The sequence below is a fragment of the Stenella coeruleoalba genome, assembly GCF_951394435.1.
Source record: "Stenella coeruleoalba genome assembly, chromosome: 15".
NCBI lineage: Eukaryota > Metazoa > Chordata > Mammalia > Artiodactyla > Delphinidae > Stenella > Stenella coeruleoalba.
Window position 1 is genome coordinate 23,675,169 of NC_137161.1, and position 25,673 is coordinate 23,700,841.

General features: G+C 46.7%; 1 protein-coding gene across 2 annotated transcripts in view; it reads left to right on the forward strand.

Moving 5' to 3' along the window:
• Positions 1–22,014, forward strand: part of UQCC1 (ubiquinol-cytochrome c reductase complex assembly factor 1) — a 91,148-nt gene extending 69,134 nt beyond the window's left edge. Inside the window, exons 8-10 of one of the 2 annotated variants that reach the window (XM_079946406.1) lie at positions 10,563–10,640; positions 16,833–16,946; positions 19,817–22,013. In XM_079946406.1, the coding sequence (XP_079802532.1) occupies positions 10,563–10,640; positions 16,833–16,946; positions 19,817–19,951 (327 nt within the window). In that variant the 3' untranslated portion in view covers positions 19,952–22,013. Of the gene's footprint in view, positions 1–10,562; positions 10,641–16,832; positions 16,947–19,816 lie in introns of both variants that reach the window. The other variant, XM_079946405.1, reaches the window with a different exon arrangement.
• The last annotated feature ends 3,659 nt before the right edge of the window (positions 22,015–25,673 follow it).

The following is a 25,673-nucleotide window of genomic DNA, read 5'->3' on the forward strand; positions in this document are numbered from 1 at the left end:
CAGCATGTACCATGATGCCTAGAATATGGTAGGCACTCAATATATACTTATCAAATGCATGCAAGGCAATGTAGAATTCTGCACCCAGACAGCTTTATGGTCTAGCAAGGAACGTAAATTACTTCATGACACTACTGCTCAAAATCGAGAAGTATCGTGAGAGGCTTTAATATATACATACATATGGTTAAGTCGCAGACTGAAATACTTGTGTGGGAAGAACCATTTGTAATTGGAATTATCTTTTATTGTGGTGAAATACATATAACATAATATTTATCAGTTTAGCCATTGTAAGTATACAGTTCAGTGGCATTAGATACAGTCACAATGTTGTGTAACCGTCACCACTGTCTATCATAGGATTTTTTTTTTTTTTGGCCACACCCCGTGGCATTTGGGATCTTAGTTCCCCAACCAGGGATCGAACCTGCACCCCCTGCATTGGAAGTGTGGAGTTTTAACCACTGGACCGCCAGGGAAGTCCCACCACTGTCTATCGCCCAGATTTCTTCATCATTCCCAGTAAAAACTTTATACCCATTAAATAACTCCCCCATTTCCACTCCCCCCAGACCCTGGTAACCTCTATTCTACTTTATGTCTCTATGAATTTGCCTATCTTAGGTACCTACTATAGGAGGAATCATACAATATTTGTCCTTCTGTGTCTGACTTATTTCATTAGGCATAATGTTTTCAAGGCTCATCCATGTTGTAACATGTATCAAAATTTCATTCCTGGGGCTTCCCTGGTGGCGCGGTGGTAGAGAGTCCGCCTGCCGATGCAGGGGACACGTGTTCTTGCCCCGGTCCGGGAAGATCCCACATGCCACGGAGCGGCTAGGCCCGTGAGCCATGGCCGCTGAGCCTGCGCATCCAGAGCCTGTGCTCCACAACGGGAGAGGCCACAACAGTGAGAGGCCCGCATACCACACACACACACACAAATTCATTCCTTTTTATGGCTGAATAATATTCCATTGTATGTATATACCACATTTTGTTTATCCATTCATCTGTTGGTAAACACTTTGTTTCCATCTTTTGGCTAGTGTAAATAATGCTGATAGGAACATTCAAATGTCTGTTCCAGTCTCAGCTTTCAATTCTTTTGGATATATACTTAGGAGTGGAATTACTGGGTCATAAGGTAGTTCTATGTTTAACCTTTTGAGAAATCACCAAACTGTTTTCCCTAGTGGCTGTACCATTTTCCATTCCCACCAGCAGTGCATGAAGGTTCCAGTTTTTCTACATTCTCATCAGTGCTTGTTACTTTTCTTTTCTTTTCTTTTTTTTTTGCGATACACGGGCCTCTCACTGTTGTGGGCTCTCCCGTTGCGGAGCACAGGCTCCGGACACGCAGGCTCAGCGTCCATGGCCCACGGGCCCAGTCGCTCCACGGCATGTGGGATCTTCCCAGACCAGGGCATGAACCCGTGTCCCCTGCATCAGCAGGCAGACTCTCAACCACTGCGCCATCAGGGAAGACCTCTTTTTTCTTTTTAAAATTTTAGCCATCCTAGTGGATGTGAATGGAATTATCCTTTGCTTATGCTTCAGATAATTGTCTTGCTAATTGGGTTCTAATTTGCTTATTGACCATTGGTGACCATTAATAAGTTAGACTGTTTTCACTTTCCAAATCTTGTATTTAACGACAGAAAACCAAATCCTGATCAAAACTTTCATGCATTGGCACTTGTTTGCAGGGCATAAGTCCTTTCTTAAACTTGGAAATATAAGCAGAAAAGCACTTCTTAGTTTCCTAATTATTCTTCCATAGTACTTGTTATAGAGCAGGCAGGGATCAAAGGTCTGTTAATGTTTGATCTGTTCACATCAGAGAGTTAAGTGGCTATTATCTTGTTAGAGTGACTAATGAGAGAGGAAAAGCCAATTGCCCACTTCGTGTTTTCTTACCCTGGCAATCATGAAGTTCCTTCTCTCTTCAGTCATAAAGTCTCCTTTTTACTTGAAACTGCTTGTGTATGTATTTTGGGTTCTTGTTTGTTTGTTTTTTAATTTTTTTTTTTTTTTTTTGGCTGCACCATGTGGCTTGTGGGATCTTAGTTCCCTGACCAGGGATTGAACCTGGGCCCTCCGCAGTGAGAGCATAGAGTCCTAACCACTGGACCACCAGGGAATTCCCATGTGTATGTATTTTGCCTCCAAATCTAGAACTCTATTAGATGGTAGTAGTGGAACTAGAAGTGGTCTTGAAACTTTTTTCAGTGTAAGAGATTGCTTTGAGAGAGGTGTGGAGTTTCAGAGGCCATGTGAAAACATACTGAAAGGACAGGAGTTGAACCTCTTCTGGCTAGAGCAGAGTTGTGTTTGAAAACCATGAAAACAGTAGCAGCATGTATACAAAGTTGCTCAACCCCTTACCAAATTCTTGTATTCAGGGAGCTTTCTTAAAATTTGTAAAAAGTACGTGGGCATCAATACAAGAGGTAATTATGACAGGGAATATTATATCGATTCATCCTACAGACATGTGCTGAGCAGTGTGCCATCTTTGCCCTCAAGGAGCTCACGCTGTAATACAGTGAGGGGGGGCAACCTGTAAACAGATTATTAAAATAATACAGTGCATCTTCCTGGTGGAAATATTAAAAACCATGTGAAGGAGAAAGCAGTAAGCTTTGGGAGCTTGAAAGACTTCACAGAAAACGGAGTGATTCCTTTTCTATAAAATGACAGTAACACCCCCTTTTTAGGATTATTGTAAAAATTAAAGAGATAACACATATAAAGTTTTTAATATAGTTTCTGGCACATGGTAGGCATTCAACAAATGTTAATTGTTAGCTAATGTTATTATTATGGAGAGGTTTTATTGAGTTGATGAATGACAGTATATCCATTGATTGCAAGCAACAGAGACTGCAGCTAATTTAAGCAAACAAAGGAGTTCATTGGGGGCTAGCTAAAGCTCACAGAATGGAAAGGAGAGTTTAACAGCAGGCCTCAGGAAGGAAAGATACAAGGAAGCTCAGGGATCCTAGTGTTAGTAATAGGAATTTAGTAATCTCTTTGGGATGATCCAATTTTAGCTGTCTTTTATCTTTGGATGTTTCTAGTCAAACAAGTCTCATTAGATTAGCTTGGACTCTGGGCCCCTCTCTGTGATGAAGGGACATGGTTCTAGGATCAGCAGCCTACTAACTCATATGGAGTTGGAGAGGAGTAGGAAGGCTCTATAAGGAGGGGATGCTGAGAGAGTGAGTGATTTTCACCTTAGACAGTATCAGAATACTTGCAAGATCTACTGATCCATTGAGGCTGATGATGTAAGCAAACAGGCCAACCCATGGAACGGCCTCTGGGTGTTTCTGTTGGCCATAGAGTCGACTGTCCTGGCTTGTGACCAGTGCCAACCCGATGTGATCATTCCAGTCTGACATTCTTCATTGAAATTCTTCTGGTTTCTTCATGTTTATTAAGTACTGTAGCTAAAACAAAGACTCTTGACTATTACAATAATAGAGGAAGGAAAACTTTCTGAGCTTTGTATATTGTATTTCTTTTGATGTATTCAATTATGATTACCTTTTCACATTTCTCATTTATCAGCTCATGATCAGGGATTTGCTCTAGGTCTTAATTATGACCACATAGTCAGACCCTTCCTTCATCCTGTTACTTATTTATTTATTTTGGCCTAGACATGCTACTGTGCATCTGACCTTGTTGAATCTCATCTCAGTTTCTAGGATGATTTTTCAACACTTCAGAGTCATTTCCATTTTACTTTTGTTTTCCATCATACTGAAATTAGCAATTTTTGCTTATGTGATTCTCCATTTCTGATATGACTTATCAGAAGCAGAAAGGTGTGACAGTGTAGAGAAGACACTAGATTTAGGTACCAGCGGAGATAAAAATTCCAACACTGCTAGCACACAAGCAGGGTGTGACTTTGGGGCAAATAACTTAGCATTTTCGAGCTTCTGTTTCCTTGTTTATAGAATTGGGACAACAGCGCATGAGACTTGTCCTGTGGGATACAATCAAAAACTTCGGAAATCAGAGTAGATTAGAGCTGTCTCCCTCTTAGGTGTATGTCTTGGCATGGAAGAAAATGAACTTGGCATGATAGTTTGATTTTCCCAGGACCTTAATGTACCTCATCAGCTTCTTTTCAAGGTGATTACAGGCTTACTGATATGTTTGAATGCCTTATTAAGAGGGTAAATGACTGTAATTTCCAAGGACAGCCATCTCTTGTTTTGCTATTTTCCAAGCCTGAGGAAAAGGCTCCTGTGCTTTGTAACCATTTAGAAATTAAGGTTGAGAAAGTAACAACCATGTACCTTGTTTTTCAGGACCTTATCAAGCTATGCAGATCTTGAATATTCAGATCCCAAGCAATAAAACTGGGACTTTCAAAACACATAAATAAATAAATAACTAATAAGGAAGAGTATTTTTAAAGGCATTTCAATGTAGCAAGCCTCTCTGGTACATTAAAAGTTTGAAGTGATTTATTAAAATGAGATGTAAGGATTATCTCATGCCTTGTTTAGGTTGGCTTTTCATCACAGCTGGAACATGCTATACTCATATGTTCACATCATTTTCTAAAAAAAGGAAAAGAAATTGTCCATCTTTTCATATTTTATTATTTTTCCTTTTCTTTCTTCTTGGTACTAACACAGTTTTCTCTGGACCTACCAAATGCACACACACGCACACACAGAGTTTTATTTCTTGTATTTTGTGATCATTGCTGAGAGAGCCTCAGTAGATCTTTTAGTCATAATGCGAGTGAGTTACATGCACACATGTGTATTTGGTCTCTCCATGTGCCCTTCTCTCTTTCTGTCTACTTCCACCCGTTTCTGTGTATTTCATATAATATTGCACAGTGAGCTCATTTCTAACATTAAACTTAAATAGACTGGCTGGGGCTTCCCTGGTGGCGCAGTGGTTGAGAGTTCGCCTGCCGATGCAGGGGACACGGGTTCATGCCCCAGTCCAGGAAGATCCCACATGCCGCGGAGCGGCTAGGCCCGTGAGCCATGGCCGCTGAGCCTGCGCGTCCGGAGCCTGTGGTCCGCAACGGGAGAGGCCACAACAGTGACAGGCCCGCGTACCGCAAAAAAAAAAAAAATAGACTGGCTGATGTTCAGTGCACACTAGTTTATTGCCATGCAGTGACTGTGTAGCCCATGGTGTTGACATTGCAGAGTGTTGCTGATGTCATTACTAACCCCTAGAAAGACAACTGAAACCTGACCTGCCATCTTTTGTGCTGCATTGTAGCCTTATGGTGAATTTGATACATTCCTTATGCTTCAGTCAGCAACTCTAGGCACGCTTTATCATTCACTCATTGCAACAAATCCTTATTAGCCCTGTTAGCAGCTTTGCCTCAGTAGCCTTAAAGTTTATTCTTATCTTCATTCTCATCAGTTCTTGTGTTACCCATACCAACCTTCTTCCATTCTCCCCTCCTACACCATAATTATACTTTTTTCCCTCCAGTTTACCCAGGAGTGGGGCTTAGCTTATGCTAGAAATGTATGACGTATTAGTAATTGGCCACTGATCACCCATCTCGTAGCCCATCTCTAGCGACCATTGTGATCAGGAGTATCTGCATTGTGTTTACCCAAGACCGTAGTAGCATTCGCCCAGCCTCTACAGGTAACCTGAGGTATAGGGCATATGAAAGGGCAGCCACATTATTTATGGTGTTTGTTCCAACATAGATAAGCAATGGAATTGAACTGCTCTGTATTCTAATCTTGACCCACTATTTCCTAGCTGTATAATCTTAACCTTCCCAAACACCACTTTCCTCTTCTCTAAAGTGGGGACAGTAATAGCACCTATCTCAGAGAGTCACTGGGAAGGATTAAGTGAGCTCATATGTATAAAGCTCTTAGCATAGTTCTTGGCACATGGTAAACAGTGAATTATGGGAACTGTTTCTGAGACACTTTTGTAGACTGGGGAGAGAGGAGGCTTTTCAGAAGATATAATTTGTAAGTTATGTCTTAGAGGTTAAGAAGGAGTTAGCATCCCAGTGGATAAAGAAGGGAGAGGGATTCCTGGCAGCAGTGTGCTTGAGAGCTATAAGAGCGCATGACATGTTTGTGGAAATTGCACATAGTTTACTCTGACTGAGGGTGAGATAAAAGTGGGGAGGTGGGAGGAGGTGAGGCAGGAAAGATGACCAAGAACAGATCACGAAAAACCTCACGGAGCTCACAGAGGAGTTTAAACTTGATCCTCCGTCAGACCCTCCGTCCACATAATCTGGTTCCTCTGTTAAGCAGTCACGTAAATGTCTTTAAGAGCAGCAACAGGGAGAAGGAGAAAGAGGGCAGCGGATTGGCCTCAAATGAACTGGCATCTCTTTAAAGCAAATATTCCTCCTTGAGAATACTACATTAGTTAAACATGTGCCTTGCAAGATTCATTATTGCTTTACTTGTGTTCCCCATTGGTTGTCTCATTCATTAATCTGCTGATTAGTAACCCTGAACTCTTGTGTGCCCCACTCCCTGACCATTTTTGCATTCCCTTTTCAATATACTGTGCTGGTCCCCCTGGGATGTAAACTCCAGGACCTGTCCCTGGCCTGCTCATGTTTGTTTCCTTTGCCCCTGGTGCCTGCTTCTGCTATAACATCTGTAGTATGTGTTAAGTAATCCTTAAGGTAACATTTTTATTATGTCATAAAAAGTGCATGGCAAATATATTATAACTTGTGGACTTTGTTTAAAAATGAACGGATAATTTATTGAGTGTGCCACATGAGCCTTGCTCCCCTCCCCATTTCGGCCGAGACTTGCTGCTCGTTTAGCCTCGCCTCCTATTGAGTGCTCCCACCCTGTGACATGCTAGGAAAGCAGACCCATGGTTGGCTAGAAATGACATCATAGTTTATGTACTCAATAAAAATTTAATTAAGTCATTACAGGAATTGCAGTCATCATTTAACCCTCTGATTTCTTCTGTTTAGTTTATTATTAAACATTCAGTAATACCAGTCACTAAATCCTGATGGCTTATAAATATCTGCATGAATTTTAATAGCTTAAATAAATGGGAAAATATGAGTAACTGATATACAAGGAAACTTTTCCTTGTGGTGGTGCTATATGTATGGGTTTTGTTTTGTTTTGAATAGATTTTTTAAATTAATTAATTTATGGCTGCGTTGGGTCTTTGTTGCTGTGCATGGGCTTTCTCTAGTTGGCGGTGAGTGGGGGCTACTCTTCGTTGCGGTGCGAGGGCTTCTCATTGTGATGGCTTCTCTTGTTGCGGAGCACAGGCTCTAGGTACGCAGGCTTCGGTAGTTGTGGCACACGGGCTCGGTAGTTGTGGCACACGGGCTCAGTAGTTGTGGCTTGCGGGCTCTAGAGCACAGGCTCAGTAGTTGTGGCACATGGGCTTAGTTGCTCTGCGGCATGTGGGATCTTCCTGGACCAGGGCTCAAACCCGTGTCCCCTGCGTTGGCAGGCAGACTCTTAACCACTGCGCCACCAGGGAAGCCCCTTATATATGGTGTTTTAATAAAAAGAAAAGCATTATGGAAAGGATAAGAGTTTAATAAGAGAACAACCCAATGCTAACCGGGGAGAGTTTCTCATCCGGTTTGTCCATCTATGTATTCATGGGCAGGGTGCTCCATATGGAATTATCTGGCAGTGAGGACACAGAACCTGCGCACCAGCAAACAAAAGCTTAAGTGAGGGAATAAGATCCCAACAGAGGTTCACCAGAGGGAATATCCAGCTCCCCTTGGCTGCTGGGCTGGCTAGAAGGGCCCTTCAGGGCGAGTCCAGTAGTTCAGGAAGCTGCTCTCACTTACCCTCACCTGTTGCCCACAGATCATGTGTCTGCACTGATGGAGCTTCCACCCTCTTCCAGGAAGGGCCCTTTTCATGATCTAATCCAGCCTGGGTGATGATATCTGAAAACCATTTCTAGCTGTGGCAGCTTGCCATCTCTTAGCTAGAGGTGAGGGGGAGAGGCAGCTTATAGGTCACTGGAGTTAGAATATAGGACCAGGAGGCAGAGGATCCTTGCTAATAAGGAATTCTACTCCTGCTCTCCATTCTTTCTGGGCAGTAGCCAGCCAGAATGCAGGTGCATCCCAAGAGGAGAAAGTATGTTTGTATGTAAACGAGCCTTGTTGGAAAGCTGGAATTGAAATTTGCAGATTAATGTGTTGGTGATCTCTGGAAATGCCCTGCAGATGGTGAAATAGGGAAAGCGTTCGTCCAGAAACCAGGTTCTTGTGACCTGCAGAACAAGTCCCTTCCCCTTTTGGGTCTCAGTTTACCATTTCCTCAAAGGGATGAGCTAGGTGATATCTGAGGGCCTTTCCAGCTCTAAAGCTTACTGGCTTGATGCAACACATAAGCCAGCTCTGCTGAGCAGGTTCAGTGAACGCTTACCTCTGAGAGATGCTGCCTTTGTGCTTGACTTCTCTGACATTGTCCTTTTGTGGCTCTGGTTCTTCTTGCACAGTTAGGAGAACGACTAGTATGGGAGTAGGGAGAGCCTCAAGATGGGCATCAACAGATCTGGGTTGTAGTCCCATCCTCTCATTACAGAAGGAATTAACTCTAGCTCTGGCTTGTTCCTTGATTCTTCTTTTACCTTAGCCCATTCTGAAAGATGGTGCAGTAAGAAGTTTGGCAGTTCTGAAATTTCAGAAACATGGAAGGTACTCAGCAGTAAAAAAGAGGAAACAAACAAAAGGATATTATTGGATAGAACACACTATGTGTGGTACTCAGGCCTTGTGAGGATTCAGTCATCAGCATGCCAGTCTTAAACCCTGCTCTGGCCAGGCCCTGGCCTAGGTGTCAGGCGTGCTGAGATTCATCAGACAGAGTTTCTTAGAGGACCTTTGAGCAGCTCACAAACTAGTGGGAGAGGCAGGTACAAAAACAACTCTAAAGCGTGTTGTGCCCCCAGGAGAAGTGTAGACAGAAAGCTCTGGGAACACAGAGGATGGATGGCTATTTTGGCCTAGGGTGAAGGTGGGGTGGGAAAGGTCATGGATTTCATAAACAGCTGCATCCAATCTCACATTTTCCAGTCTTGAGCTTCACAGTTCTCTTTCCCTTTTTGAAAATTGTCCATGACTATAAAGTATTGGAGCTGGTTTTAGTTTTATATAAACAAACCAGAAGGTATTACTCATAATTCCTTGCATTTGCAGAGCACTTTGCAGCTTACCAAGGCTTTCAGTGTACATTGTGGAGTGAATGAATGAATGAGTGAATGAAGTACATGCTAATTCATTTGCTCTACAAACAAGCTCTCTGTATAGGGCATTTAAAAGACGAGGACAGGGCTTTCCTGGTGGCGCAGTGGTTGAGGGTCCGCCTGCCGATGCAGGGGACACGGGTTCGTGCCCCCGGTCCGGGAAGATCCCACATGCCGTGGAGCGGCTGGGCCCATGAGCCATGGCCGCTGAGCCTGCGCGGCCGGAGCCTGTGGTCCGCAACAGGAGAGGCCACAACAGTGACAGGCCCGCGTACCACAAAAAAAAAAAAAAAAAAAAAAAAGACAAGGACATAGACTCAGAGTGGTTACTTGACTTGCCCAAGATCACGTCCTATGTATACAGCAGAATTATGACTTGAACCCAGTTTTCTGACTAAATCCAGATCCTTTCACTACTCCTTTCTGCCCTCCTTCAGAGACCAGTTATGAACAACAGGATGAAATCATTCAGTATTTGATTTATTATCCAAAGTAAAATTATCTTCTTGCAGGCAGGAACCGGATGGAATGTCAGGCACATGGACTTTGAATTCAGACTGACCTGGAGGATTTATCACTAATTTTCTGTGGGATCTAGAGCAAGTCACTTCACCTGTTTGAGTCTCAGTTTTCTGTGTCTTTAAAAGCATGACTATAGCATATCTGCCTCTCTGAGCCCCGGTGACAGAGGAGATGATGTCCATAATTTCCCATTTCCAGTGTTCCTGCCCATTCACCCTCCCTGGCACTCCCCATTTTCTTTCCTGCCCCTGCACTTTGTACAGCTTATTGCCTGTGTCTAGAATGTCCTCTTTCCTCCCCGCAACCCTCTCTTGTCAGATTCCTCCTCCTCTGAGGTCCACTTAAACATTACCTGCTAGAGAATTCTTCCCAGCTCCACCAAGTGGAGACCATTATACTAAAATGTATTTATCACTCACCACCTTTGGGATAGAATTTGAGGCAGTACGTTGCAGTGTGATTATTTTCTACATGTCTGTGTTTACTAGACTGTGTGCTCCTCCAGTCAAGAAACGTTTCTTTTAATTTGTGTTCATAGTATCTAGCACAAAGCCCGACGCGTAGTTGGGGCTCAGTTCATAAAACTGAGTTACTGCTTTGTATAATTTGGGACCAGCATCTAAAAGAAGCTGTCAAATTGGGGAGAATCCTGACAGATCAGGGAAATGAGGATGGACTGGCAGTTTGACCTGTTAGGGGCCCTCTTTCTCTGTTCTGCTAAGTTAAGAGCCAAAAATCATACTTTTTGGGTTTTTCCTTTCTTTCATACTTTTGTTTTTGCCATTTTGTTTCTGTAGGTTAATTCCTATATCCTGAAGAAGAACATGATGCTTATGACAAATAATTTCTATGTGGCAATCTTGGGATATGATGAGGTAAGCTTATTTACCAAGCCTTAGGCAGAACAGTGGCCTCCCCCAACAAAGGCATTTGATGAGAGCCTCTGAGAGAAGCTTCAGGGGCCACCATCACTGCCTGCCATTATGGCTTAGTATTTTACTGTTTCCTCACCTTCACTGACTCAGCAACTAGAATGAGTGTGCCCAGCAGTTTGCCTAGCACTTGAGAAAGAAAGCACTAGGTAATATGGTCAGATCATTCAACTAGTTGGCATTTATTGAGTGCCTGTGGAGTGCTGGATGACGGGACAAAGGCAAATCAGTCACAGTCTCAGCCCCAGATGCGTCCAGAGAGAGGAAGACATGCACACATCAACATCATGGTCAAATCACACACTTCTTTTTTGGTTTAATTATAAAAGCAATACATACTCATTTGAAAAATACATAAAACTGTGCATAAACGGTTGAAATAAAAAATAAAGGGGCCCTTTCCTCTCCTGCCCAATTCTCTGTCCCAGAGGAAAACTTTAATAGTTTATTGGGTGTCCTTACAAGTGTTACCTGTGCACACACAAGCACCTATGTATTTATTTTCTTCATGCAAATGTAAGTTACGCTGCATATACTACTATTCTGCAACTTGCTTTTTTCACTGAGCAATATATCTTGGGTATCCTTCTGCATGAGAACATTTAGATCTATCTCATTTTTTATTGTAAAATTTACATAACATAAAATTTACCATTTTTAAGTGTACATTTTAGTGGCATTAAGTACATTCACATTGTTGAGCAGCCATCACCACCATCCATCTCCAGGACTTTTCCTGATCTTCCCAAATTGAAACTCTGTACCCGTTAAATACTATTCTCCTATTCTCTCCCCTGCACCAGCCCCTAGGAACCACTCTTCTGCTTTCTGTCTCTATGGTTTTGACTACTCTAAGTACCTCATGTAAATGGAGTCGTACAGTTTTTGTTCTTTTCTGATCGGCTTATTTCACTTAGCATAATGTCTTCAAGATTCATCCATGTTGTAGCATCTCTCTCATCTTTTTCTCCTCAACTGTTATAGAAATTTCAGACACATGGAAAAGGCAAAAGAATGGTGTAATGAACCTGTATGCATACCACCAGGATTCATCATACCTCATCTTTTTAACAAACCATGTGCTTTTCTATTCATTTTGTGGTTACCTGCAGATTTAATGCAAGCATCACCCCTTCTGGGACACAGGCCCAAGAACTTCCCCCCCAGGCCCAAGGCCTTCTGCCCTTCCTGGGCTCCACAGCACTTGCTGCATTAGCATTAACTGTCACCCCACTGGGTGAGGATTTCACCTGTGTAGTTACAGTGTCTACTCTGTATTTCTGTTGCCTGGCATGGGGCTTGGCACATGGCAGGTGAAGAGTGAAGAAGGGAAGAAATGCATAAAGGATGAAAGTAAGAAACTAGAGTTCAGGCTGGAGGAAATGTTATCAGCCTGTAGATAATAATTAAAGCCAGGACATGAGCTTACAAAAAAATTAAGTTAAATGATTTGCTTAGGGTCATAGGACTAGTTAAAATTGAGGTTTCCCAATTCCCAGTCTACTAAATATCCTCAGTTATAAGAGAGCAATTAAGACTGCATACTGCATACATCATTAATTCAATATGAGCTTTGTGGGGTGGGAATTGAGAAACACTGCTTAAATCTATGCATCAGTTGTTAAATTAGATACATTCTGATTTCAGAAACCTTACAGTATATAAAAGAATGAGGCTTAGAATTGAAGAAATATAATTTTCTTTCTCTTAACAGTTGTTTGTGGTCTTTATTGCAGATGGCTCAGTTGTTTCCTTTTACCCACATTAATAAAGATGTTCTGTCCCCCCATGCCAAATCCATCTTGGAGAGCCATCTTAGAAACATGCTTGAGTGCAAGAGTCACCTGGGGTGCTTTTAAAATCTAATTATTGAGAACTGCACTAAATATTCCAATTCAGGGCTTCCCTGGTGGCGCAGTGGTTGAGAGTCCGCCTGCCGATGCAGGGGACACGGGTTCGTGCCCCGGTCCGGGAAGATCCCACATGCCGTGGAGCGACTAGGCCCGTGAGCCGTGGCCGCTGGGCCTGCGCGTCCGGAGCCTGTGCTCCGCAACGGGAGAGGCCACAACAGTGAGAGGCCCGCGTACCGCAAAAAAAAAAAAAAAAAAAAAAAAAAAATATATATATATATATATATATATATATATATATTCCAGTTCAGTGGGAGTGGGGCCTGGTGTTTCAACAAGCACACCAGGTGACTTTTCAGAGTGGGAAAGTTTGGGAAATAGACTAATTACCTGGGACACTTTAGAAATACCATTATTTGGGCCCTGTCCCTCAGAAGTTCTGGATTTAACTGTAGGTGGGCATCTGTAGTTTTAGAAGTTCCCCAGGTAATTTAAAGGTATAATTCTGGAACAGCTTTTCTTATATTTTAGTGTGCATGCCGATCATCTGGAGTCCTAGGTAAAATTCAGATTCTGACCCAGCAGGTCTGAGGTGAGGCCTGCGATTCTGCGTGGCCCACGAGCTGTAGGGGATGTGCAGCCATTCTGCAGGCCACACTGGGAGTCACAACGTTCTAGAGCTGTGCTTTCCAGTACGAGCCACATGTGGCTGTTTTGATTTAAATTCATTAAAATTGAAAATGCAGTTCTTCAGTCACACGGGTTACGTTTCAGGTGCTCAGTACTTGTTTGGGGCTAGTAGTGGCTACTGTGTTGGGCAGTGCAGCTGTAGATTGTTTCCATCATCACAGGAAGTTCGATTGGACAAGTGCTGCTCTACAGCACCCTGTTCCTAGAATCTTGCTTGGATTGTGCCCCAACGCTGAACACTTCTGGAACCTTCCTGTTTTCTACTACATTAGGTCCAAATTCCTCCATGGAACTTGCAGGCCTTCTGTGAACTGTCCCCATTTGTGACATGTCCTGTCCACCTTTATCTCCCATGGCCCTCCAGTGTGTAGCCTTCTTTCTGAGTGAGACCATTTGCCTCACTGCTCCACAGATATGCCGTGTCTGATTGAGGCTGTCCTGGACAACCAGGTGTGGGGGGCAGTAGCTGAGGCTGTCAGCTTTGAACCTGAGGATTTCAGGGTCTCACACTTGGTAGGCATTCTCTCTGTAAATGTTCAGTGAACTAATATTATTCTCTCTTGCTTAGAATGTCCTGTAGCTCTCCAAATAGTCTCCATTCTTAAGGCCCCCTTCTCCACAGAGCTTTCCCTGACCTCTCTAGGTCTGTGTTTTTTCACCCTGAATTTCAATATCCATCCATCCATTTAACAGGTATTTATTAAGTGCCTACCATGTGTGATGCACTGGGGATATGCTGGTAAATAAAACAAACATGGTCTGATTCTTTCCTACCAGAGCTTATCTCTTAATGGAGAGACAGGCGGTAAATAAGTAAACAAGCAAATAAATATCTAATTACAAATAGAGCACAGTGATAGAGAATAATGGGGTGGGTGTACTTAGTGTGGACTGGGAAGGTCTCTGAGGAGTTTTCATAGACGCTAAGACTGAAGATTGAGGAACCAACCATGTCTTGACTATTCCTCAGAGTCTCCTGTACAGATTAGCATTTGTTCATTCTCCAGGATTTAATTCTGTGCTGCTGTTTGATGTGCTCTAGCTTTGTCCCTTCAACTAGATGGCAAGCTGCTTGTGAGCTGTGACCGTATCACTGTGACTCTGTGTTCTTACCATCGTGCTAAGCACGTAGTGGTGTCAGATCAGCCCTCACTGAGTGAGGCTCCACCACTTTAAACTCTTAACTATAACCAGGGTCCTCCGGGGCCAGGACAGTCCCTTTGGCTGCCTCTCAGTTACTCTAGATCTAGGTGTCTCAATTTCCTGAAGGATGCTTTTTTTGTATCGTGAGGGAAAACAAGTAGGCATCCCAGTAGATTGTGGGAAAATTGCTATGCAAACTAATTTTTGCCTCCTAGGCACCCCTTTTTCTTTCCCACTTCCTCTCTCAGACCAGTTTGTTTTCACTGACTTACTAGAAGTGTGGTGGAAAGAAGGCAGAAGTTGGGTTCGTTGATTTATTCAGCCATTTGTGTTGCACTCCCACTCTGTGCCAGGTACCGCATCCTGACTAGAGCCAGTCAGCATCATCCCTTGACCTCACCAGTGCATTCTGGTTCCAAATCTACCACCAATTAGCTAGAGAAGCTCTAAGCCTCAGTGTACTTACCTTTCCAATGAGGGTAATAGCATCTGTTCTTCCTGGCATACCTCGCCATCAGAGCCAGGTGTGTGAAGGAGCCCTGACAGTCTGGAACAGTCAGGTTGCTATCATTGTTAATCTGAGTTCTGAGTCATCCTTTTCCTTCTGACTGATTATGGACTTGGCCCTTCCCAGCCATCTCACCCATCGCCAAGGCTGCCTGTTTGCGGCAGGCCGTGGCTCCCGGGGCTTTTGCTGTCCTGTGCTCTGGGCTCATTTTCTAAGTCCTTATAACACTCGCTCCCACTCGTGTTCCCTCTCGTGTAGCGTATGTGAGTCGCTGCCAGCAGCACTGCGGCATGTGCCCAGGGCACTTCAGACACAGGCAGGCTGTTGTGTTAGCAAATAGCTTGGAGAACAGTGATGTGCCTGAGCTTGTCCTTGGCTCCTGTCCCCATCTGCCAGAAGAAGCTGGTTTTCCCGACTCAGCCATTGTGCCAGGACAGTCTCTTGGAATTGTAGGGGTGTTTAGCAGGGGGCATTTGGGACAGGTGGACGGTTTTTCCACCAAATTGTCAGTACCCCATACTGGACATGGCCCTTCCTGGCAGCAGGCCTAAAGCCAGACCTCATGTATTGCAGTGCCTCGGGGGCCAGACCACAGCATGACATCGAATAAGTGATCCTGGCTCTTTGTGTAATGATTTATCACTTACAGAGCCTTTCATGGCCATTGTCTCTTCTCACAACTCTGTGGGATAGGTTTTAGTTTGCTTGTTTAGGTTGTGAGAAACTGAGGCTCAGGAAGGGCTAGTGGCTTTCCAAAGGCCACATAGCTATCAAGTGACCGAGCTGCCATTTGAACTCAGGTGGTCCGATCCCCAGATCTCACTGTTGTTTCAACTGTATTCACAGCTGCATGCCAAAACAAGCTCCTAATCTTTGTACCTAGCATAGTGCACTTAGCAAAACACCTGTGTGTTATCTCTTATCATTCAACGGTGCTGTAAGTAGGGCAGGCATTTTAGTCTCTGTTTAATAGATGAGAAGGTCAAGACTCAGCTTTATTAAATTGTCCACCGTCTCGGAGCTTGGTACTGGCAGGGCCAGGACTTGATCCCGTCTTCTAACTGACTTCCAAGCCCCAGTCAGCACTTTGTCTGGTTCCGTACACTACCTTGGCACCTGGACAGAGCAACTTCTCAGGGCCTTTCCCTTTAGTCACCCTTGCCCAGGAAGCAAGACCCTCCTCTCTCCCTCCTCAGAGCTCCAAGTTAGAAAATGGCCCTAGTCCAGGATGAAGGTCTCTGTGATATTTGGGCTTCCCAACAGAGCTCTCTCTCCTCTGTGCCAGGACGGCCGACGTTAGGCACACACAGGCTCTGAGCATTCCCCTGGGGCCTATGGCTATCCTGCCGAGCAGCCTGTTCCTCTGCTTAGGGAGAGGCTGGGCCAGCCATAGCCAGCCCAGAGCTGGGTGACAGTGAGGCCAAGGTACCTGGCTCTCATTGCTAAAGAGCTAGCTGCCTTGCAGATGTGTGTCCTTGGACCAGGGGAGAAGGTGCAACCTACACTCACCTCTGTTCTTGGGAAGAAATATATACTCACAGTACTCCACGCCCATTCCTTGTGGACGGCAGTGGAACCACTGCTGCTCCCATCTCTCTTCTCTGCCTCTCAGGTGTTGCCTGGGCCTAGGCAGGCTGTAGAGGGAGTTGTGGCCTAGGAGGGTCCATCAGACATGTGCCCCATCTTTGTATCAACCTTATTAGCCAGTCACTTGGCCCCCCTGGGTCCCATGTTCTTCCCCTGTATAAAATGAAGGGGTCAGACCAGATGCTCTCTGAAGACCCCTTCCAAGCTCTACCAAGTAGCTGCCCCATTCCTCTCTCATGGTATCTGTAAGGTCCCTCTGAGCTGATTTTGTGTTGCTAGGGTGTTCACAGTATCCCCAGCTTTTGTATCCTGGCTCTGCCGTATGCCCCAGAAGAACAGTTGTGCTGTGTATTCTAGGGGGTCCTTTCAGATGATCGTGGGCTGGCTGCTGCCCTCTGGAGAACCTTCTTTAACCAGAAATGTGAAGACCCTCGACAACTTGAATTGTTGGTGGAGTATGTGAGGAAACAGGTGAGCAGTCCTTCCCCTCCCCTCCAGAGCCTCCTGGACAACAGGTCCTTCCTGAGGTCTGTGGATGTTGGACTTTCAGAGGATCATGAGAGGTTGAGTTCCCAGAGTCCAGTCTGAGGGAATTCTGACCAGATCATGTCAGCAGTGGGCACCGATCAAGAACACCTTCTGTGGATCCAGCCATGAGCCAGGTCAGGGGTCAGGGAGTAGGAATAGAAGAATAAAGGGCACCGAGAAGTCTGCTGCTTTTATAAACCTGTTGCCTCTCATTCACTGCACGTTCGACTGTCTGCTGTGTGCGCAGTGCCGTACTGATCCTGGGCACACACAGTCCTCCTGTAAGATAGCAGCATGGGGTGCAGTAAAGCTCCCCTTAGGTACCCACTCTGAGCCCCAGGATTCATGTTTCCAGCTCCTGGCTTCCAACAGGATTGGGCTCCAGGCAGCATTCCACAACATCCTGTAAGCCTCTTCCCACTGGGTGCTATCTGTCATCAAGCAGAGTTCCCCTGCTTCATTCCTCACCCCTCTGGCTGCCCAGGGCTCCCTGACATGAAAGCTTCTAAGAGAAAGCTCCAGGGTGAGGACTGCTTAACTACATAGTTTTCCTCGAGCCCAGGAAGAATTCACTCCTGTGCTCTCTGCCCCCGGATCCTGTACTGATGGGAAATCCATACATTATAGATGAGGGAGAGCTGAGTGGCAGGGAAGAGGCACATGTAGGCTTTCCCAGGGTCTCCCAGTGAGTCAGGCTGTGCAGCTGGTCTAGAGCCCCCAGCTGGGTGATTCATGCAGCCACTAGAGGCCTCAGCTGCTCCAGACCGCTCATCAGCTCAGGCTGTCCCATGAGTCACACCTTTGCTTCACCGGCCTGGCCCCTGGAGCCAAAGGGGCCTCACCTCACAGTTATTCTCTTATTCACCTGTGTCACGGCCTTCAGGCCTCCAACGGCCAGGAGAGGGAAGGCCAGGCTCTGGCTCCAAGGAGAAGACAGGGCCAGCAGGCCCAGCTGGTTGATTACTGGAAAACTACATACTAAGGCTCTTCAGAGGGTAGAGAACCCCAGAAGCCAGGACCGCTGTTTGACCGTTCTTCAAATCTGCCAGATCCGGGAAGAAGGCACTGTGGCCAGAGGACCCCACCCACAGAGAATTCTGAGACTCACACTGTTGACTCGACTCGCCCTCAGACAGGAGTAGCAACTGGCAGAGCAAATGCTGTGTTTTCTGAGAGACGAGCCCAACTTTTCCATCTGCCGCGGTGGGCTTGTGCCAGGGGCCACAACAAGGGCACAGCTGGGACCTCTCTGAAGGCCCTGAAGGAAGGGGCTGCCACACCAATAAGAAGGCCCAGATTGCCCCAGTGAGAGGCAGGCACTAGGAAAACAGTGATGGAGCTCTTAGGGAAGCAGCGAGCTCTGATGGGGACCCAGTTCTGTCAGCAAACCTTTTGAGCACCTATTCTACCAGCCTCTCTGTTGAGAAAGCAGAAATTAGTAAGACCCAGTCCTGCCCTCAAGGATCCAGCTCATGATTTGGCAAGGAAGCCAGTCAGGCACAAGGCTAACCCTGGAGTAAGTCAGTCTGCAATGTATACAGACAGGAGCAGAGTCTATGAAAGGCTAAAGAAAGGAGGGACTAAGTCTGAGCGAGTGGATCGGGGAAGGCCAGGAGGCTAGTCCTGGGCCATGATGCCAGTTGGTCTGGTAGATGGCCTGAGGCCCAGTCAGAGATCATGCTGAGATTTTCAACCCAGGAGATGGGCATAGTGGTGGCATTAAGGACAGAAATGGAGTAATTGGAAAGAGGAGTGGCTTTTAGATGAGATAACAGGTCAGTTGACCTCCTTGCACTGGAGACATGTGGAAATCCAGACCTGAGGTGTGTGTAAGAGACTGGGGGTGAGTGTGAGGGTCTGCAGCCTAAAAACAAAGCAGCGGAAGTGAAGGAATTCTTGGAAGAGGGAGTCGATGCAAGGCCTAAGATGAGGACTTTGGACTCCTGCCACCTCTCCTTTCCCCCCAGTTGCCTTCTTACCCTCAAATGGAGCCTCATCTTTCTGAATCCAGTGCTGACTCCTGCTCTGATCCAGCTCTCGCCCTAGAGTTTGCCTGTGCACTTGAAAGCATTTGTCCTTATTCATCTCCTTACCAGCAGAAGCCTGGGAATCTTCCCAGAGGTGGCCTTTATCGCCTAAGACTTGCCACTTGTTAGAGCACCTGCCTCTTGCAAAACTGCCCGACCACACCTCCCTGCGCTGCTCCTGTTCTCCATCACAGGTGTCCCCTCTCCACATTGTTCAGGGGGATAAACTCCCTCAGTCATCCTAGAGGGGTGAAGCTGGGGCCCACTAACCATGGGGTCAGGGCCCACTAGAGGACAGTAGAAGCATACACATTTTTTTTTTAAGTTCCAGTGACTAGCAGTGTCCTTCATCCTGTGAGGTACACGTTACTATTATGGGCCCCTTTCTCAGACAAGGGAACTTAAATCTCAGAGAAGGGAATTGGCTCACCTTGGGTAACATCGCTACCCTGAATGGGCAATCAGACACACAGTTCTGGTCCACAAAGTCAGGGCTTGTGTGTCAGACATTTGTCCATTCAGAGGCACAATGGGGAATTCCCTAAAGCCTGAGAAAGCTTCCTTAGTGACTTGTTTCTTCGAACCCCCTTAAATGAAATAATCCGGGAGATCAGAGACCACTACCCGTGCCCCCCCGCCCCCACCCGCCTCAGGCTTGGGAGCTGGGATGGTCAGTAGCCCCTCGTGCCCCCGCCCCGTTCTCTCCTTTGGGAGGCTGGTTCCTTGTGCCATCTCACGTCCATCCTGCCCTTGTCCCTTTCCTGTTTCCTGTTCTTCTGATTGCAGATACAGTACCTGGACTCCATGAACGGTGAGGATCTGCTTCTGACAGGGGAGGTGAGCTGGCGCCCTCTAGTGGAGAAGAATCCTCAGAGCATCCTGAAGCCCCATTCCCCAACTTACAACGACGAGGGTCTTTGATGGGCTGGTCCCTCCAAACAGCTGGCCAACTAGCTCTGAGGAACTGCCAGAAGAGAGGTGGCTGTTTGGCCCAGGAAGTGGCCTGAACTGACCTTTGAAAAGCATCTGTCAAATACCTGGCCCCATTTGTGTTGATTTTCCTCTTAGTACGCCCAGGAGTCTGATTGGGTGGGGTACGGTGCTGGGAGAACCCTTAGCCCTTCTAAGGTGTCCTCTCCCTCAAGAGAAGCCCTGAGAAAGAGCTCCCCTGCCCACACTCCCCAGGTCCCCTCTAGGAAACATGCGATTGACAGCTTTTCCCAAAGGCCACAGAAGGGAATGGGGGTAGGTTAGAAAGGGGACACCCCTTCCCCCCCCAAGGGCCCACTGTGGCCTAGGAGCAGTTTGTAATGCTTCTGAGTCGAGACGGGTAACCACGCCCTGTCCTCCGGCGTTGAGCTGTGGGGTTGAGTTGGCCATTAAAAGAAACAGAGACTTCTCTCTGCCATGGCTCTTTATTCCTGGGTCTTTTAGAAACTTACCTGGGATGGTGGATGCCACGAGCTGAGGAGCACTGCCCAGCTCAGTTAGAGACAGGGAGGCGGAGAGGCTCAGGGGGGTCTCTGCTGCTGCTTCTGCTTCCAGCTCATGGAGATGTCACTGTTCTGGCCAAGGTACAGCCTTCCAGGCCATGACCTTGGGGACCCAGGAGGCCTCTATGGCCAGGGGGCTTGTCACATCCTGAGTCATTTGGAAAGAGGCCTCAAGAGGAAGGTCCCTTTGTCACACACACTCCCATTGAACTGGGTGAGGAACATGCTGCCTTTTCCTCTCTTGGCTCCCCCTTATACGAGGTACTGGGGAGAAGGGGAGAAGAGGAGAACACACTCTTCCTGGCTTCGTTGCTCCGCCGCAGGACCCAGCCCCGTGCCCAGCCTTCCACCCCCTTCCCAACTCGAGGAGCATGTGCTGCAGAGCCACCTTGGTCTGGGCACTTGAGGACCAGTCCCCTCCTCCCTCTGAGTGTGGGTCATCTCTGGGGGAATTTTCTTTAAATTGAAGAAAGGGGGCGGAGAACCATATTGCCCCTCCCCCCATCAAACTTCCTTCATTTAACTTGCTATAAAATGAGTCATATAAAGAAACTCTATAAGGGTGAGGTATATCTCACTTCTGTGAAAACATTACAAATCAAACCACCTTCTCTGAGTTTATTTAAGATGCTTTTGTTGCACAAGGAGCTCTAGAGTGAAGCCTCCTGTGTGTGTGAGATAATAACACCTTGTAACTCATTACAGCTGGGCACTATTTACATAAACCAGAGCTGGGCCAGGCAGGAATTTGCTGATTAATTTATTTTTAATGGAGTGAAGTATACCATGCACCAAAATAAACTTTACAGTGTGTACCTAACTGCTCCTGGAATGGATGGAAAAATTAATGGAACAGATTTGGCTCTCAACTCTACACATTAATTTATATATAAAAGTTATTTGAGCCTTAACCCATTTGCTGCCCAGGGCAGCTCCCCAGCCACAGATCCCAGCCTGCAGCACCAGTTCAGCTACTGGGCTTGCTTTAGAATCATGGCATCTCAGATTGGAAGGACCGTTAGCGGTCATTTAGTCCAGCCCTGGTCCAGAACTTGACGCCGTTTCTCAACATCCCAGTTGCCTATGTTCATACGGGCCCTATATGAATACCTCCAGCAGCAGACAGCCCCCACCTGCAGAGCCAAGTCCTGTCTCCATAAGAAGAGTAATCACCAAACACTGCAACTTATGACACGCAGCCATGTTTCAAAGAGCCAGTCGATCTGTCATGTCTGTGATGTCCCGAAGCCCTCACTTCCTGCCCGTAGGCATCTTTCACTGACTACACCCGCCCCCCCAAAATAAAATCCAGGCTCCTTGGAAGCTGCAAGGCTTTTCTTAGTTTGATCCTTGTTTGTCTTTTTGAGTCTCTAACCCATTTCTTTTCTGAGCAACTGAACCACTTGGGGTTACCTGAGGAGACTACCCTGTATGTTTTCTCTGCCTGGAATCCTGTCCGCTCTTCTGACTAAAGAAATTACACACGTCCCCTAATACTACCCTCTCCTGTTCACCCCAGGCAGTGTTCTCCAGAGGAACTATTTTTTACATACCCACTCTCCATCCTGCACTGTGAGCACCTTCAGAGTGGGCATTGGTGTTTGGATCAGTTGCCTTTGTTTCTCCAGCGTCCAGCAGCATGGCTGGACCTTAGTAGGCATCAGTGTAAGCTTTGATCAATGAAAGAAGGAATGAATGACTAAATCACCAATCATTATCTATACAAGCCCAACAAAAAGCCCCTTTCTGGACCATTCTCTCAGTCTGTACTACAGTTCAGCTTATTTTAACAATTCAGTACGAAGTACCTCCTTTGGCCTTCGAATAGGAAGGAAAGCCAGATGTTCTTGCTCTAGCTAAACGTTTTTCTATTGCAAATTGTTATTATACAGAACAAGTGAAAGACATGTTTTCTTTGCTCTCAGGGAGATTGCTCTCTAGGAATAATTTTGTACTTTATTTGTACTCTGTATATGTCCAGAAAGGATCACAGCAAATTATGAGACACAGGTGTAAAAACTGCAAAACAATTGAAACACAGTTTAAGAGATAAGGGCTTCCCTGGTGGCGCAGTGGTTGAGAGTCTGCCTGCTGATGCAGGGGACGCGGGTTCATGCCCCAGTCCGGGAGGATCCCACATGCCGCGGAGTAGCTGGGCCCGTGAGCCATGGCTGCTGAGCCTGCGCGTTGGGAGCCTGTGCTCCGCAACGGGAGAGGCCACAACAGTGAGAGGCCCGCGTACCGCAAAAAAAAAAAAAAAAAGGAGATAAGATGCAAGTATTGGTAGGTTAGAAAACCTAGCCCGCTAATAACCAACTTTCACGTGACTTTTTCAGCAATTTATAAAGTGTGATCTCAGGTGTGCATTGTCTCGCAGCAGTTTTGTAAAACAGGTATTGTTCTTCTGATTCTTATCCCCTTTACACAAGAGACGAGACGGGACTACAGCTCAGAGAGGCCTGGAAGATGAACCAGGGTAAGAAGGGGCCTAGAGTGCCCAGCCCTCATCTTCATCCCTGGAGCCCTTGCTCTCTCCCCACCCCACACTGCTTCCCACAGGTCAGTGAGGAAATCTGCAACTGAGTATAAAACCTTGCTCTGAGCTCCCTGGAAGCCAAAGGCAGAAATGAGACAGGCTGAAGGTTATGTACTTCCCATTGTCACATGAAAGGAATTATACTTATTCATCAGAAGAAACAAATGTTTTCCTTATAGGGTCTTAAAATGAGAAACACTGAACAATGTTGTGAACAGTACCCCTAAGATTTCAGATTTGCCTAAAATTTTAAAAATTGCAAGTATTGCTTTCTTACATCAAGCTGAGATTAAAGCCCAGGCTACACTTCAGCCAGTGTTTTTTGTGTTTCTGTTCTGCGCCAGATGCTGCTTGGCGTTTTCAGTTAGTATCTCATTTAATCCTCAGTGACAGTTCTGTGAGGTAAGTGTTATTAATAAGTTCTTGTTACTGCTGAGGGGGACTGAAGCTCAGGGAAGCCCAGATTTACCTTGCATGCGGACTCAGGCGGTTCTGACACCCAAGTCCAATGCTTTTAGTTCTAGAAAAGGAGTACTAGATGGGGAAAGGGTCAGTTGTGCTACATTAAAAAGTAAAAGGAGGGGCTTCCCTGGTGGCACAATGGTTGAGAGTCCGCCTGCCGATGCAGGGGACACGGGTTCGTGCCCCGGTCCGGGAAGATCCCACATGCCTCGGAGCGGCTGGGCCCGTGAGCCGTGGCCGCTGAGCCTGCGCGTCCGGAGCCTGTGCTCTGCAACGGGAGAGGCCACAACAGTGAGAGGCCTGCATACCACACACACACAAAAAAAGTAAAAGGAAAACTAAAGCAGTATTCCAGCCATGTGGGCTTCTGTGGGCGCATACACATACTAACAGGAAAAGTCAGAATAAGGGAGTTCAGGTTCAAGGTTCAGAAAAGCCTTCGAGGAGTTGGAACATAAAGGATGGGCAAGGTTTAGGTAGCTGGAAAGAAAAATAGGAAGTGAGGATCCGCGGCACGGAGCAGGAAACTTCAGACTCGAGTGGAGCAGCTGAGTCGGTTGCCAGGGAAGAAAAGGTTGCCGAGATCCAGATGGGGCCACGGCTCAGGGAAGCCTGGGTAACGCTGCATGTGGCAGGGACTGTGACCTGATGGGAGTGCAGGTGCACAGCGGCGTGCAGGGTGGATGGGTGCAGTCAGGAAGGATTCTAGCCATCTAGGCTTGAAGGCCTGGGAGCGATTGTAGAAATTCAGAGGAAGTTCAAACCCCAGAGGCATTGCAGGGGATAAAATCGTCAGGACTGGATGCCTCACTGAACCTGAAGCCTGAAGAAAGCTGTTCAGGGCTCTCCTGGAAGCAGGGAGATGGTGATGTCTAGCAGAAGACAGGAGCGTGAAAAGAAGAATCTTCTTTGCATTGTGGTTTTTTTCGGGTGCTAATTACATTATCCTATGAGATGGGGCAGGGATTATTGCCCCCATGATGCACTAGGGAAGCAGGTCCACTGAGGAGAAACCACTTACCGGTGCAAGAAACCACTTACATAGCGAAGCTGACCAGTCTCATGTCTTCAAGCCCCACCCCATCTCTTTGGTGCATGTTGGTTGTGTCTATGGGGAGCTGGTCTGACGGAAGATGCATCAGGGAGGGCAAGGGCATAGGGCAGGCCTGGACCTTGGGGGATGATGATGACCTCGGGGCCAAGGACTTTGGCCCTGTCTTGGGTATAGAAGGGACACCTGAAGTCATGAAACTGGATGAGTTCCCAGAGACGAAATGTGGAGGGTAGAAAAGGGAGTGGGGTGGGCGTGGGAGAAAGCATCCACCGGGGGAGGGTGGGGACGGGGTAGGAAGAGATTAGGAACCAGCGTAGGAGGCAGAATCAAAAAGCCAGGCGTGGGCGGTGTGGGTGGAGCCTTCCAGGAGGAGGAGGCTCTTAAGGCTGTGTGCTGCAGAGCATAGGACCGGGGGTAAGTGGGTGGAGCTTAAGGGCTTTAGATTCTTCCAAGAACAAGAGGTTTTTTTTTTTTTTTTTTTTTCCGCGGTACGTGGGCCTCTCACTGTTGTGCCTCTCCCGTTGCGAACCACAGGCTCCGGACGCGCAGGCTCAGCGGCCATGGCTCACGGGCCCAGCCGCTCCGCGGCAAGTGGGATCCTCCCGGACCGGTCCACGAACCCGTGTACCCTGCATCGGCAGGCGGACTCTCAACCACTGCGCCACCAGGGAAGCCCCAAGAACAAGACTTTTGAGAGCCGGTTATGGCAACAGTTGTGGTATCTTGGGAGGTGCCTAGATGAGAAGAAACGGAGAAGAATCGGGCAGGAGATAGGAGAGCAGGTGTTTTCAGCACAGGAAAGAACTGAAGATGTGCATGGGGGTGCGGAGGAGTCTGATTAAGTGTAAAACAATGAGTGGAGTAGGAAGCGTCTCTCAAACGTGAGGAATTAGGGTTAGATCCCTCTGGAAGTGGAAGCCTGGTCTGGAGAACAAGGGCCTGGCTTTGGAGGGGAGGAGGGAAGCCTTTCCTGAGACCAGAGATTGGAGGACAGGTTGGGGGCAAGTGATTTCTGAGGTGAGGGCCCAGAGGGAAGGGAGCTCACACTGGTCTCCATGCCCGGGGAACCTAGAGTTTATCAGCGCTTGGGGTGAGGTG